At 37.1% G+C, this 17204-nt stretch overlaps 1 protein-coding gene across 16 annotated transcripts in view; it reads right to left on the bottom strand.

Annotated features, from left to right (window-relative positions):
- Positions 1-5073: 5073 nt before the first annotated feature.
- The window catches only part of ptpdc1a (protein tyrosine phosphatase domain containing 1a), a 240005-nt gene continuing 227874 nt past the window's right edge, over positions 5074-17204 (bottom strand). For 14 of the 16 annotated variants that reach the window (XM_069939774.1, XM_069939772.1, XM_069939783.1 and 11 more), the window contains 3 exons: positions 12953-13138; positions 11723-11833; positions 5075-6037 (listed from right to left, as the gene is read on the bottom strand). In XM_069939774.1, the coding sequence (XP_069795875.1) occupies positions 5891-6037; positions 11723-11833; positions 12953-13138 (444 nt within the window). In that variant the 3' untranslated portion in view covers positions 5075-5890. Of the gene's footprint in view, positions 6038-11722; positions 11834-12952; positions 13139-17204 lie in introns of all 16 variants that reach the window. The other 2 variants (XM_069939769.1, XM_069939785.1) reach the window with 1 other exon arrangement.

Below are 17204 nucleotides of genomic sequence, written 5' to 3'. Positions count from 1 at the left end.
ACAAATCACTTGATGACGTTTTAAAAAAACCAAAATGACCTTTAAAGACTTCCAAGATTCATCACACACCATTTAAAGTAGTGCCGTAAGCATAGGTCTTTTAACCCTTCAAATCTGTGCCAATTCTGTGAAAGGACAATCTAAATGGCAAAGGTGTAAGTTTTCCCTTACAAATAAATCTGCTTGCACTACGAGTGCACGATATTGCATTATCCTTTTTATGAGTGCCCTGCAAGTTCTTTGACACATTCCTTCATGTCTCCTCTAATTTTAGACAGAACCTTGAAGAAAATTATACCATTGAAAAATATTCTAAGGAAAACAATTTACGTTCTCCTGGTCCGTTATTTTCCTTCTAAGTTTTCATTACATTTCCCATGTTTATATCATTTGCAAATTTTGAAATAATGTCTATATCATGTCCAATTCATTATCAAGTTCAATTTTCTGCCCCTTAACCTATATCTGTAGAGATATTTTTACATTAATTTACTACCTTTTAAAAGGACAACCAGTTTTAGTTCAGTTGTCTAGAGTTGTCACTTTCCTTCCTCTATTGAGCAGCAGTACAAAATTTTCTTCAGTTGCCCATCGTCAGCAGATGGTTTACCCTCCCCCCAAATTCAAAGGAAATTGGGCCATTGAGAGCAATAATGTTGGATTGATTTTCCGACTTTGAGGAATCAAATGAAAATCGTAGATCCTGAAAATGTTTCTAAATCACATCAGAAGTAAAGGCAACTCACAATGCAGCATTATGATTTTAATATTATCCATGTATTTTGTTTAATTGACCGATCAAAAATCCTGAGCTTGAAGTTTAAATTTCATCAGGGTAGCTGTGGAATTTAAATGTGGTTAATAATCTGAAACAAACTAATTGTGGCACAGCTGGCGTAGCAATTAACGGGTCGTAGGTTACTTTGGGCAGCACGGACTTGTGGGCCACAAGAGCCTGTTATGACTAAATTAAATTAAAATTAATCTGGATAAAGATTATCACAAAAGTTATCTGATTGTCATAAAAATTCGCCTTGTTTACTATTGTCATTCAATAGGGAAGACTACTATCCTTGAGCAGATTGGCACATGTGTGACACTAATCCTTTTACATTTGCTGACTCCACTTTTTGCCATACCTTCAAAGTCCCAACCATTGTCTTTATTCTATCAATGATATTGTCAAGGTTCAGTTTGTACAGATGCTTGGCAAAACCAAATGTTGCCGGCATCTTAGTGGAAGATTGAGAGTGAAACAAAGCAACAATGGATCCATTCAACATTCATGCTGGAGGACGGTCTGGCACGGAGGAAGGCTGTTGGCAGGTGGAAGGGATGGGAAATCAGAGTGGAGCATGGAGTCACAATGATTTCACAAGATTCTCATAGTCCACCTTATTGTTCTGGCTAGAGTAGAAACTGGAAAGAGAAGGTTCAGACTTGCAGCCGCAGTAATGAGAGACCGTATCTTTTGGAGGAAGGATTATTTTAGATAAGTCAGTAGTTTAAGGATACAAGGGTTGAGTGTTCTATTGCAGAGAGATTAACACAAATTGTAATTAGGAAAAAAAAAGATGCATGTTTTTGCGCATCCTGGCGATTTAAATAAAACTGTATTAATAAAACACAACTTATCCAATGGTTAAGAGTGTATGTCTCATTAAATTTATCCAGGACAATGAAATAAACCATTATGGCATGCAATTCAATGTCAAAATTGAAAATATTTTTCATTAATAAAAATTGAATATGTTTGATTCATTTTATATGAAGTTGCCACCCAACCATAATTAATAAATATATTAATTCATTCACAGGATGGGTTGCAAACTGGCAGGGCATTTACTGCCTCTCTCCAAATGCACTGGAACTACCTACTCATTAGGCCACGTCAGAAACCGAGATAACCATACCCTGGCTTTGGAGGAATAATGCATATTTTCCTAAACAATGCAAGTGAACAGATGTTTTTTTTGGACAAATCCATGGTCATCGTCATAGAACATCCTCATGGTCACCACTGCCACAATAGCGCGGATCTCCCAGTGGCCATACATTTTATTTCATTTCCCTTGTTGACGTGTCTGGCCATGGTCTCATGCACTCCCAGACTGAGACCACACGCCAGTTGGAGGAACAACACCTTATCTTCCAACTGAGCACCCTCCAACCTGATGGCATTCATATCAACTTCTCTGGCTTTCATTAAAACTCCACCTGCTATCTTTCTTCCCCATTGCCTTCCCGCAGCTCTGGCTCTCTCCCTTTCTCCTGCCTTCTTTCGCACAATCAATTCTCACCTCTCCCCTTATCATATTCAATTAACACCTTTTGTTGGTCTAGACTCCTCTCCCAGCCATCCTTGTCTGTGCTCTGAGATGTCCCATTTTTGGCTCATTCTGCTGATTTCTTTAAAGAAGGCTCAGGCCCGACATGTCAGCAACATATCTTTGTCTCCTATGGACATGTAAAGACGGGCTGAGTTCCTCCAGGATTCGGGTGTGTTTTTTTCCCAACTTTAAATCACATCTCTTAATTATTTTTCCTGTATTTTTATATTGAAGATTAGATTTTATTTGGTAGATGATGGTGTTCACTTTGCACATTTGCACAAACTTTTCCCCGACTTTGAAACAAATATTTATGCCCTTAACATACAGTGAAATATAAAAATGTTTCACTAGGCCTGGCATTTGTAAAGAAGTAAGTCAGTGTGACCCTTTATTAAAACAAGATTAAGCAATGCAGCAAATGAATAATGGAAACATGCTGTTCTGTGATTTCATATTCAACCATTATAAAATTATTTTTAAGGGGATATGAGCTTTGTAAATCTCACCAGCTGGATCCATCTTCAATCTATCTAATAATCTGCTTGTGCTATAATAGAGCTGCCAAAGAAAAACACAAGGAAGTCATTGCATTTAAAAATGAATCAGCAGGTGTAATCAGAAAGTTACATTTAAGATCTTTTCAAAATTAGGAACGAGTCTTCATCATGAGGAGATTATATCTGGGTGAACTAACTTTTGGAAAAAAAAAGGTCCATTTAACTACCTTTATTCGTTGGCTTGAAAATTCCACAGCTGACTTCACCCAGAGCCCCAGCTGAGAATGTACTTAAAATAGAATACCCTGACCTCTAATCATCCTGTTCCTCTGCATTTTGCTGAAGTAGATCATTTGTACAGGGGGGGAAAAAAAGGTATTTCCAAGCAATTTCTCCCATTAAGTTTGCAATACTGCCCAACTGAAATTCTATTTTCAGGCAGCTGGGTGACTTTTTTAAAAAAAACAGTTAAATAACTCAAAAAGTCATTTGAAATACCAACCTTTCAAATTTCTTTATCCTTTCATTTTCCACTAATAATTTTCCTCCAATATGATATGTAATTTCAGCCAACATAAATAACCTCTGTATTTGTTCCATGTCAAGCAAAATCAATATAATTCATTGAATTTTTTTTTGGGTCCCATTAAAACCATTAAATAACTAAAAATACTAAGTAAATGCTTTAATGCTGTTGAAGTGAGACCAGGAAGAGGGGGTGGTGAATACACGAGAATACATACTTGCAAAATAGGTGAGTCGCAATGCTATTGAAATATATACAATCTGAACTTGAAGTGTTCATGCAAACAAATAAGTGCCTCAGAAACAGTGAGGAATGATCCACATAAATGGCAAATATTTTCAGGTCTACTCAACAAGTTAAATAAATTGCATCTTTTAATGATCCAACTTTTACAAGATCGGCAGCATTAGATTTTTTTAAATCTCTAATGGTTCTGTAAAAGTAGCAATGCTATCAGTGGTATAAAAATATTTATTATTTCACAAACAAATTCAGTTTATGGTGATAACCACAGGACTGGATTCTGATAAACATTGCTTACTACCCACACTGTGTACACACTTGATGTGAAACCACAATGCTGAACCTGTTGGTCAAAAGGGTTCTGGACCTGATAAGGAAGTCCATGCATGGTACCAGGGTTTCAAGTGACATAATCAAGCCTTTAAAGTTACTAAAAAAAATCTGGCATTTGTTAAATCTGCAACTGCAGATTGATGGTGGGAACTCACTGAACCAGCCTTTTACCGTCACTGTACCTCTCTATAACTCTAAAGTATGGTTCGTTAAAGATATCCAAATTTGTTGAAATTATTTTAGAACATAGAGATCTATGGCACAGTAGAGGTCCTTCAGCTCACAGTATTATGGGAACCTAATAACCTATTCTAACAACTGCCTAGAATTTCCCGACTGCATAACTTTCCATTTTTATCAGATCCATGAATCTAAGTTTCTCAAGAGATCCTATTGCACCTGCCTCTCCCACTGTTGCTGGCAGTGCATTCCTTGCACCCACCACTTGGTGAAAAACCTACCTTTTAAATTCCCCCTGTATTTGCCCCAAGCACCTTAAAACTCTGCCCCCTCAGTGTTAGCCATTTTAGCCCTGGGAAATATCCTCAGGACATCCACATGATCTCATCATCTTATACACCTCTGTCAGGTCACCCTCTCAGTCTTTTATCCTTGGAGAGACAGTGGAGAAGTTCTCTCAACCTATCCTCATAAGGAATACTCTCCAATCTTGACAGCATCCTTGTGAATCTCCTCTGCACACACTCAAGCACATCTTTCCTGCACTGAGGTGACCAGAACTGAACAAAATATCCCAAGTGGGTCTTACTAAGCTCTTGTATAGCTGCAACATTACCTTGTGACTCTCTAATTTTCAAATAAATGAAAAAAAATGGCAAACCCTTTTAAGGGTGCAACCTACCCCATTCTTATTACAGCTAAGCTGCACTAGCAATCTCTGAGTCGATCCTTCAGGTTTATTTGCTGGAGTATCTCAGCATGTTTATATTCTGCCATTGGTATCCTCTTCTATATTGGATGTGAATGGACCATACAATTCCTACCATTTATAAGATTCGGCCCAAAACATTAAAACACTTCAACCAAAACAAGATTTTACATCTATTTTCTATTTTAATTAACAGCTATGTGATACAAAATTACTAAATTGTAACTTTTCATGCAATTCACACATAGTTTGCAACTTTTTAAAGTCAGCCTAATATTAATATAAATTGAAGATCCACCATACTTACTTGTGAAAAAATATGCAGGGTGTTGCATTCAAATTTTCACACCATCCTTAGTGATACTCAGGAACTCATTTCAATTAATCCCACCAGTGAAAATAAATTCAGTGTCACATGATGTTACAAGCACAAGATATTTTAAAGCCCATTTATTTATATCTTAATTACATAGCATTTTAAATAAACTCTGAATCTAATTATTAGAAGAAATCAGAGTTGCTGAGTAATGCACTTTTAAAAACTTCTTAAAACTAGACAAACCCACCAAAAGTTTCTCTTTATACATTTCCAAATATAATTATTTACCATTAAATTACAGCATTAAACAAATATAACATAGAAAAATATTTTGCAAATAAAGCATGGTATTTTTCATACAATATTAGTGTAAACATTAAATGACATAAAATGAAAACATCTTGCCACATTTATACATGGCATTTAAAATCATAGCAGTTTCTTCAATCAAATAATCCTCAGTGTAATTTGCTGGCTAGTTAATGTTCAAGTTGAAGATTATGTAATTATTTTATCATTTATAAATCTTGGTTTTTAAAGCCAAAGTATGTATTTTTCTAAAACCTACAATATGACAACAATTGGGTGTGTGATACTTAAATTTATTCTGATCTAAATCTTATTGCCCAATTATAGTCCTCTATTCAACAACACAGAGCTTCTGCAATACTCACTTTTGGCTTTTATCTTTTGGGGGGATAATAATAACAGGAACAGTTAAAAAAAGCCGGAATGTTCCTAAATTCTTTCTCATGGAATCTGTACACCTACATTTTGTGCACAATTATTAGATATTTCACAATCCGCAAGTTTGGCTTGTCTCTCTTGTAAGATTCGCTTCAAGATTGTCTTGAGCGTATGGTAAACCTTTGGACCCTCTTCTGCATCAAAACTGACCTGGGGAAAAGTACAACCAATGTTAGTCAAATAACAATTCAGAGAAACTAACACAGTCGTTCCCCTCAGCCTTGGAGCAGATAATTGCAATAAAATTGGTCTTGAAAATTATAATGATGAACAATTACCAATTGCAAAAATGAAAACTTGCTTTTCTTTTAAATCTTTTTCCTTTTTGCTTTTTTTCTTGTCCCATTGATGAGTCTTTGAAATAGTTGTGTGACCCAAAGAGCTTTAATTAGGTGAAAGCTAATGAATTTCAGCAGGAATCTTGACCACAAGACTTACCCACCTGTCATAATTAATAATCACAAATGTACAACTCCAGCTGCAGCTTCCAGATAGCAGGAAGGAGCTTGAACATCGGTCGAATATTCACTTTCAAACAGATTGAACATCCAATAAACTGCTCAATAAATCTGAATTAGAATTATAAATCTTCTTTGTTTCAGTAGCTCATTTATTTCCTGGTTCAAGCCAGAAGTTGTCAATAAGAATTTTTTGATTACGATAATAACACAACCCATTTCAAAATACTCCTAAAGAAAATAATCCTAGCTTCATTTGAGAAGAAAATTACCATCCAATTGCATCACAATTTCAGTTTCACATAATAGGTTAACTAACAACATCCATCAAGGATGCACTTAAGAACAAATGCATCAGAGGATTATATTAAAAATCATTCTTGGCATACATTTTTGTGTCAGTCTCGGAGCTTGCTATATCTTGGCGATCAGTGGTAATATTCACTTCTTTAATACTTTAGTGGTAGCAACTTTTCTTAGTACTGTAACTAGCTTGATTGTAGCCACAACCTATCTTATGTCACAGAGAGCAAAGTGACCTGGAGGTGGCTATTCAGAAAAGCCCTCCTCACATGAGCTGATTTGGAATCATATCGACTAGTTCCTCCAAAATGCTTCAAAAATATTGAAAGAGGAAAGGCAGATATGTATATCTACTCAATGAGATAGCATCCAAGTTATTTCATCTTCCAAAGTTCCCACTTTGTCCTTGTCCTTAAAAACTTGCAAAATTACAACATGGAACATACAAATACAATGGAATTTCTTTTTCTGTATATTGCTAAATGTACATACAGTGACCAAATCATGCCTTAACCAACCATCAAAAGCATTAAATGTTCATTTATCAACTTCCTTAATTTTCCTACAGAAGTAATTAATCAGATCTGCAAAACTTTGAGGCAATGAGAAGTGGAAAGCCGCTTCACAAACACAACTGCAAAATACCAAATGCTGGAGGAACTCAGCAGATTAGGTGCTATCCATAGAAGGCAATGGACGATGAACTTTGTGGATTGGGAAGAGGGAAGAGGCCAGAATATAAGTATGTGGGGGTGGGGGAGAAGAGGAGTACAACCTGACAGGTGACAGGGGAGGAGAAAAAGAAGAAATGTGAATAATGCAAGAAGCTAGGAGATGATAAGAGGAAGAGACAGGGGTGCACTGACAAGGGAGGACTAGATCATGGATTGAGGAAAGAAGTGGGGAGCTAGAGGAAGGAAGGTAATGGGTGCTCGAAGGTTGACGGGAAAAGAGGGGAATGAGATGGGGGAATGGGGCCAGATGGTCAGCGAAAGCAAGGAGTGGGGTGGGGGGGGGTAGAAGAGGGGGAGCAAACAAATTGGGAAGTTACCAGATTTTGAAGAAGTCGACGCAGATACTGTCTAGTAGGAGACTGCCAAGATGGAATAGGTAGTGTTGCTCTCATCTGCAATGTGGCCTCAACTTGGCAGTAAAGTCGACCATTGGCAATCAGGTCAGTATGGAAATGGGAGGTGGAATTAAAACAGCTAGCCACCAGGAAGTCATGGCTTTGTGGAAGACAGAGGAAAGGTGCTCAATGAAATGACCCCTCTATCTCTGATGCACAGGAGGCTGCACTGGGAGTATCGGATGTAATAAATGACTCCTTCAGATTAGCAGGTGAAGTACTGCCACACATGGAAGGACTGTTTGGGTCCTGAATGGTAGTGAGGGATGAGGTTTAGGTGCAGTCACAGGGATGAGGTCAAAGGAGCAATGCCTGCTCCACTGCAAAATTTCTTCGAGGTATGCCGATCCAAAAGTAGTTTTCCTCCTCTCTTCGATGAGAGTAATGTGGGAGCCTCTTTAACTGCTCCCTCTCTATGAGCCCTACGGCTCTCAGGCTCTACATATCACCGATCACTTGTTAGCTTGTGCTCTTTCCTCTACCCATCTACCCTTTTGTTCGGCCCTTCTTCTCAGTCCTGCTTAAGGGTTCTGGCCCAAAAGGTTGACTGCCTACTGCCCTGAATGGCTGCTGCTTGACCCACCAAGTTCCTCCAGCTTTTTGTGTGTTGCTCCAATCTTTCTGGCATATGGAGTCTTTGTTGCTTTTTTTTTTGCACAAACTCATCTTTATTTCTATGCAGATAATTGAAAGGAGAGGGGTTAGCAAATTTAAGTTCTTGGGAGTCACTTCCTCGTAGGATCTTTCCTAGACCTCACATGGCACCGTGAAGAAAACTTGTCATGCGCCTCTACTTGCTCGAGTTTTTTTTTCAAATTTTATTTAAAAGATTTTTTAAAAACAAAATACAATCAAATAACAGCAAGAAATTTTTAGATACATAGAGAAAAAAAACCCTCCCCACCCTCCCAACCCTTCAGCCAGCTCCCTTAAGGGGAGCCAAATACAAAAACAAAAAATATATAGAATATTTCCAAGTATTTTCAAATTCATATAGTCCAAATTAGAAGACCAAATATTAACAAAGAAGGAATAATTATCATGCAAGTTACATGTGATTTTTACCAATAGAATATAAGCTCTTAATTCATTATGCCATCGTACTATATTAATCTCCACGTTATCTTTCCAAGTACTAGCTACACATTTTCGTGCTAAAGATAACACTAAACGTACAAATGTAATTTGAAATTTATCCAACCCCAATCCCTTCAAAGAAACCATATAGCTCAACAAAAAAAATCAATGGTTCGAATGGTAATTTAATCTTAAATAATTTTTCTAAGACCAATCTAATTCCTTCCCAAAATGGTTGTAGTTTAACGCAAGAACAAACAGCATGTAAAAAAAGTTCAAGTACATAGTCCACATCGTAAACAAGAGTCCGAATTACTAAACCCATATTTTTTCAATTTCTCTGGAGTCAAATGTAACTGATGTAAAATATTATAATTAACCGTTCCATATCTTACATTCATCAATAAAGTTACATTGTCATGACACATAACCTCCCAATTGTCTTCAGGAAAAATACAAGTTAAATTACTTTCCCATTTAAGCCTATACAAGAGATGCCGAAAGGGAAGTCACCGGGGGATGATGGATTTTCAGCTGAATTTTATAAAGTATTTTATGAAGATTTATCCTCGTATTTGGAGATGTTCTACAGCAAATAACTGAGGATCAGGTATTGCCGGAATCTTGTTCGAGTGCTATAATTACTGTGATTTTAAAGAAAGGTAGGGATCCATTGAAAGTATCTTCGTATAGGCCTATTTCTTTACTAAATGTAGATTATAAAATTATGGCGAAAGTATTAGTGAATAGACTTGCTAAATATTTACCTCAGTTGATACATGTAGATCAAACAGGTTTTATTTAAGAATAGAAATGCGGCTGATCACATACTTAGATTGATCACATTGGTCAATGCATCTAGACAGCAACCCAACCACAAAATTGGTTGCACTCGATGCGGAAAAAGCTTTTGATAGGATTGAATGGAATTTTTTATTTAAGGTGTTAGAGAAATTTAATTTTGGCCCTTATTTTATTGGTTGGGTTAAAGATTTATATAAAAACCCAATTGCTAGGGTGGTGACAAATGGTCAAACTTATTTACCACTTAAATTAACGTGGTCGATTCGGCAAGGTTGTCCATTATCACCAGCCTTGTGTGCATTGGCTAATGAAACGTTAGCTTCCTCAGGAGTTTGCGGAGGTTTGATATGCCATGGGAAACCCTTGCAAATTTCTACAGATGTGTAGTGGAAAGTGTGCTGACCGGCTGCATCATGGTTTGAGCATAAAGCCCTCCAAAAGATAGTGAAAACAGCCCAGGACATCTCAGGCAAAACCCTTCTCATCATTGAGAACATCTACAGAGAGCACTGCCATCAGAGAGCAGCAACAATCATCAAGGATTCACATCACCCAGCACATGCTCTGTTCTAGCTGCTATCATCAGGAAAGAGATACAGGTGCCACAAGACCCGCACCACCAGGTACAGGAACAGCTGCATCTCCACCATCAGACTCCTCAACAACAAACTCATTTTAGGACTCTTACTTTTGGACTTCATTGTTTTTTTTCTCTGCATTGAACAGTCAGTTTGTTTACATTTCTTTATTTGTTTATATATGTACATTGAGTCCAGTTTTTTTTTGTACTGCCAGTAAGTGGTGATTCTGCCTCACCCGCAGGAAAAAGAATCTCAGGGTTGTATGTACTGTCACGTATGTAGAACCATAGAACAATTACAGCACAGAAAATGGCCACCTCAACCCGTCTAATCTGTGCCCAACCACTTTTTCTTGTCTAGTCCCACTAACCTGCACTCATAGCCCTCCATACCTCACCCATCCATATATCTGTCCAAATTTCCCTTAAATGTTAAAATCGAGCCCACATCTACCACTTCAACTGGAACTCATTCCACACTCCTTCTACTCTCTGTGAAGAAGTTTCCCTTCATGTTTTCCCCTTTTCACCTTTAACCAATGTCCTCTTGTTTGAATATCATTCGCCCTCAATGGAAAAACCCTATCTATATTTACTCTGTCTATCCCCCTCATAATTTTAAATACCTCTATCAAATCACCCCTCATTCTTCTACGCTCCAGGGAATAAAGTCCTAATCTGTTTAACCTTTCCCTGTAACTCAGGGCAACATCCTAGTAAATCTTCTCTGCACTTCCTCTATCTTATTGATATCCTTCCTGTAGTTAGGTGACCAAAACTACTCACAGCATTCCAAAATTGGCCTCACTAATGCATCATACAACTTTAACATCTCAACTCCTGTACTCAATAGTTTGATTTATGAAGTCCAATATGCCAAAAGCTTTCTTTACAACCCTATCCAGCCATGAGGCCACTTTCATGGAATTATGTATCTGTATTCCCAGATCTCTCCGTTCTACTTCACTCTTCAGTGCCCTACCATTTACCATACATGTCCTTTCTTGGTTTGTCCTTCCAAAATGCAACACGTCGCACTTAACCATATAACCATATAACCATTTACGGAGTGGAAACAGGCCATGTTGGCCTTTCGAGTCCGCATCGGTTCACTGATTTTGTGTGCCCTCTTCAGGCATTGGTGATTTTAAGTGTAGTGAATCTTTGAGAATTTTAACATCTATCCATAGGTAACTTGTCTGCATTAAATTCCATCTGCCATTTTTCAACCCACTTTACCAGCCGGTCCAGATCCCTTTGCCACCTTTGAAAACCTTCTTTGCTGTCCACAATCATTTGCAAATTTACTCATCCAATTTACCATATTATCATCCAGTTCATTGATATAGATGACAAACAATAAGGTACTTTGTCAATAACTTTGAAAAGGATAGCAGAGATTAAATATGGAAACAAAATACAATTTTTTGTAAATTTAATCACACAAAATATTTTTCAGCTTTGTTCCCAGATGGACTACTTGCCTTTGTAAAAGCTCTAATTGCCCGGGTAAGTATAGCATCTTCAACATCAAATGGCAAGTCACGCAATTGTGCCATGCAATCAAGAATACAAAGTAGTGACTGGTATTGATTCTGATTAAAAGTAATAAAATAATACATGTTAGGATTATTGTGCTTTTAAACAATAGCATGACTATGCATACTTTTACTGTTTTATTGCATTATTATATTTCATCCAGATGAATTAAGTACATTATAATAGTATGACAACATCTTTGTTATAAAAGTTATACTGCATAGGTTTCAATAATGTTTTATTTTATGTATTAAATAAACTAAGAGATTCATCTACCCATCTCCACAATGTCAAAAGATTTGTGATTTAACATTTCCTAACTATAACTACGGCAGTGACAAAGCAGCGAATTGACAAAACATATAGTTGAAAGTTATTCTCACTTAAAACTGAACCCGAATATTTTATTCTTTTTTTGGCTGTTACACAAGTGGGTTCAATAAGCCATAATCATTAATTAATAATCTCTCTGGATTTTGCAAAGAAAATCTAATTTTACATGTGTGGATCATTATTCCATCATAAACATTTAATATATATGAATAATACAAATTATTTTTAAAGTCTACATATGATTTTTCACTTTTTAATCGTAATATCACAAATATATGTGATTTTTGTTTTGCTATGCGAAAAGTTTAGGAGGTTATCTAAAAGTTGTCCCTTTTAACTTCTTGGATGCCATTTTTGCAATGCCATACAATGATAACATCATTTTTGCTGCAGTCCAAATCTTCCCCAGAATAGCAAAATGAGACTGGAAATTTGAAATGCAAACCAGGGATTGCTGAATTGTTACTTATATTTTAAGAGTGGCACGGTTAGCGCAACACTATTACAGCACCAGTGACCTGAGCCTTTATCTGGCACTGTCTGTAAGGAGTTTGTTTGTTCTCCGAGTGACCCGTGGAGGTTTTCCTCCCACCCTCCAAAACATATGGGGTTGGTAAATTAATTGTATTTAATTGGGCAGACGGGTTTCATGGGCCTGGAGGGCCTTCTACCGTGGTGATTCATTGAAATAAAAATTCTTCAAGGTCAATGATGAACATCCTCACTTTTTTTTTACTTATTGCAAAATTCACCCAATGCATTAATGAATGTAAGAGAAAAGCTTGTAAATTTTAAATTTAATTTTATAATCCGTAGACATCTATGGAAGATGTTAGGATTACCTTTTCCAGTGAATAAAAAGCTTTATTGGGATCCATATATGTGCGTGATAAGGCATCCACATCTCCCCTCTTTATAACAGGTTCTTTCAACTGTTCAAGCCAAGACCACATCAGACTGCTCAACACACAAGGGTTCTTTTCTGTACAAATCTTTTCCCAAGTTCCTTCCCTGACATTTAATTCGTGCTGAAATTTAAAAAAAAAGAAAATACTGGTTAGAATCAAGTTCATGAACAACTTTACCAGATTTTTCATATTTTCAGTCTTCAATGCATAACAATTTAAAAATCATCAACATGAGCTTTACTGTTCTAGTACATCAAAGCACAAGCCTGACCACCAATCCATTGATTAGTAACATTTTATATCAGATTGCAGTCCCATCTCTGTGCATTGGAAGTTCAGCCCTTTCAGAATTCACAAATCGTTATCAAAAATATGGGATGGAATTAAAATGTCCTCCTTATGAAATTTATGCAAATAAATACATAAAGTTACTTTCTCAACTTTTATTTTGTGATAAATGTGGCTTAACATTATGGATGTGTTTAAAATTCTCTCTCTTATTCATCGACTTTTCCATGTAGAATCAAAACTGTAACTTTGTGTTGTAAAAATAATACAAGATATTGTTACTCTGTAGTTGGAATAGAAGGTAACGGAAAAGCAAGAAAAGCTTAAGGATCTTTATGCACAAGTTTGCCAGAGTTTAGACACGATGCAGTCCTGTATTCGTGAAGTTTGATAAAAAATAATCTCCAGATGCTGGAGTTCAGGGAGGGTGGAGCCCTGATGCATTTAATCAATGGAAAATAGCTCAGTAAAATGAGATGGCGACCATGAAACTGGTCCCATTCCAACTAGACTTTGTGAAAGGTTCAGTCAAACAAACTGCAGTATAAATGCTGTAAACCTAAAACACTGTGAGTCTTCAACCTGAATCATCAATTCTGTATCTCCTGCTACAAGATGATGGTGCCTGTGCTGGGGAGCGTATTGTGAGGGTTTGCAGACACCGGGGGAGCAGTGGTCCAGTGCAGGGCACCAGAAACAGGTGAACTCAACCTGTTGGGGAATGAGCCTGCAGAAAAGATGACCACAGCGGAGCTCAGTTGCTGAAGGACCCCCACAGGCTGCAGGTGGTAGTGAGCGGTCGAAGGACTGCCATAGGCTACAGGTGACTTGTATCGGAGGTTAGGACCAGGAGCTTGGGTTGCTAATGTTTTGAAATGCGGAACAAAAAAGCTTTTAATACTTTATCACCAATCATGTGATCATTGCCATAATACTGGAGCAGGCAATTACTAGTGTTGCTCCAGCAATAATCTCAACAGGTTTTCTGCAGAGTAGAGACTGTGTGGTTCCAAAGGCTGCAGGAGCGCTGGAGGTGAATCCATGGACACTCAGCGTCTCTGGAGGAAATCACTTTCACTTATTGTTAGGGGCAGCGGGCAATACTCATGGTCACACTTTGTTTGCCTTACAGAAGTATATCATTTTATGTATTATTATGTGACAATAAAAGGAATCTCGAACCTTGATGTGCACAAACAAGCATAATTATAGTTAAGTATTTACCTCTAAGGAATAATCTGATTAAAACTTTTAAAACTTAGCTTGACATAGTTCCCAGATTTTAATCAATAGAAGCTAATTCATGATTGAGGGGGAAATGTAAAGAGTTTTTTTTAAGAACTAGAGATATTAGAAGATGGAATGCTTTACATGCACTTTTTAGTCAAAGATTAATATATTAAATAGCAGAATAAATAATTTAGTTAAAATTGAGAAGTTTAGAAGCCAGATATGATCTGAGAAGATATCTCCAGTAGATACACTACCACAGAAGTGAAAAGCTGAAGAGCATGATTATCTCTGAAAGGGCAATATTCATCTTCAACTTTCTGGGCACAATTTGACGGTGAAGATCAGGTAAAATGAATTTCAGATTCTCTCACAGGAAAATAACCCGATTGACCAGCTTACCACTTTAGCAATGACCCCATCAGTATATGTTACTGAAATTGTAGCAGAGCTCTAGAACACACTGTTTCCAGAGACAGACTGGACATGTGCATTTCTTTGAGAGATTCCCTGTGAAGTTAATTACCAACTGCAAAAGCAATGAAAATGTCTTCATAAGAAATCTTGAAACATTGATGATCACAGCATTGCCTTTCCAATTGAATATATTTCTATGTTATCAAATTTTTCATTTTTTAAATTGATTAGATCTTGGCTGTATATTTTGAGGTTACAAGATAATAAACAATGTAACTGAAAGTAAAAATAAGTCCAGCGCATGAATCAAACAAGATTGAAGCCCATAAAACATCGGAAATGTTATGAGGACTTTACAAAGTGAAGAGAATGTACAAGTGTTTCCATGTTACCATAGAAAAATCTCCTGGCTGGGCAGTGCTGTGCTGCCAAACAAAGGGAAAGGGAGTCAGTGGTGACAAAAGGTGATAAGAGAAATTACAAAATCAGGATACTTCATTATCTAATGCAGGTACTGCTAATCTGACCCAGTCAGAGAAGATTCTGGGTCCCATGCCTCACTGCTAACACTTGCCCCATACATCCCAGACCTCACAGGCAGCTTCTGACATTGTTTTAGTGGCTCATTCCACAGGTAGATGAGATTCTTTTGTTTTGTTGCTGTGGGGAATATTAGTAAAGAGCTAAGGCATTAGCCAGGTTCCTGGCATCCTAGCCCAGAGCAGTGAAGAGGAAGAAGGCTTCTACAAGTTACTGGTAGAAAATTGCAATGAACAATGCTGTAAGGAAACCATTTTAAGCTCCGATTCCACGAATGCTCTCATTCCTGTGAATGCATCCTTGCATTAATTAAACTGACGGAAGATAGAAAATAAAAATGTAAAAATTGCAAATGATGGAAATCTAAAACAGAACAGAAAATACTGAAACATTCAGTAGGTCAGTCAACATCTGTGTAAAGAAAAAGTTAACATTTCCAGTCAACTAGGAAATGGAAAGCGAAAAGGCAGACTTTAAGTCTACGTGGATAGCATGGTTAGCCTAGCAGTTAGTGATTTGCTGTCACAGTGCCAGCGACAAGGGTTCAAATCTGGTGCTATCTGTTAGCCACATAACAGACATTCTCCCCGTGTCTGCATGGGTTGCCTCCAGGTGCTCCAGCTTCCTCCCACCCTGCAAAAGAAAAGGTACCAGGGTTGTAGGTCAATTGGGCATAATTGGGCAGCATGGTTAGTGTAGCGGTTAGTGCAATGCCCTTATAGTGCCAGCAATCAGGACCAGGGTTCTAACCCCATGTAAGGAGTTTGTCCATTCTCCCCATATCTGCGTGGGATTTCCCTGGGTCTCCAGTATCCTCCCATCATTCAAAACGTACTGGTGGTGTAGGTTAATTGGGTGTTGTTACAAACTAACAACCCTTTTAAATTTTGTTTGGGACTAGATGGCTTTGTTAGCACTAACAAAGGAACTGCAATAGAAAATCCACCAATGGTAAATTCAAAATAATCGTTTTTATTAAACTATTAATAACATAACATTCCTTACTTATCTCTAAACTTATCTCTTACTTATCACTAAATTTAACCCCACTATGTAAATGTGTGCATAATAAGTGCCACACTGAAAAGTAATTTTTTTTTAAACCAGTGTAAGTTTAGTCTTGCTTGAAGGTCTTAAATTTTCAGTTCAGAAATAATTATAAAGCGCTGTAAACATCATATCTTCAGGCCTCTTTAAACTCACAATTCCTTCGATGAGTTGTCCTTGAGAGATATTCTTTAAGCAGAAGTGAACATTTTCTGAACCACCAATGTACCTGTTGTGAAAAGGAAAATACAAATCCTGTCTTCCCAGGTTGAAATCTTCTTATTTTGAATGAAGATTTTGGAATCTGTTTTCCAAACAGAAGTGCTCTCTTTATCATCAAGAGACAGTTAAAAGTCCACTTCTCTTTTGAAATATACTTATTCTGTTCTCTTTTGTTTTAAAGAGAAGTAACACATAACAGCACTTATTCTGGGTACTGTAATTCAACAGGGCCTTGACTTCTATACTCTCATACAAAAATGACCAAATTTGATAATATATTTCTCCAAATCGTGTGATAGTTACACCATCAAAGAGGTCAGCCCCAATTCCAGGAAACCACAGGACCACATACTGGAATCCTTACCAGTTTTAGTTTATTTCTGCAAAAACATCTTGCCTTTTCCAAAGCCATTCCATATCCATAACAACCTCTGACCTCATC

This window comes from Narcine bancroftii, chromosome 5 (genome assembly GCF_036971445.1).
Source record: "Narcine bancroftii isolate sNarBan1 chromosome 5, sNarBan1.hap1, whole genome shotgun sequence".
Classification (NCBI taxonomy): domain Eukaryota; kingdom Metazoa; phylum Chordata; class Chondrichthyes; order Torpediniformes; family Narcinidae; genus Narcine; species Narcine bancroftii.
This window is presented reverse-complemented; position numbering and strand designations above follow the sequence as displayed.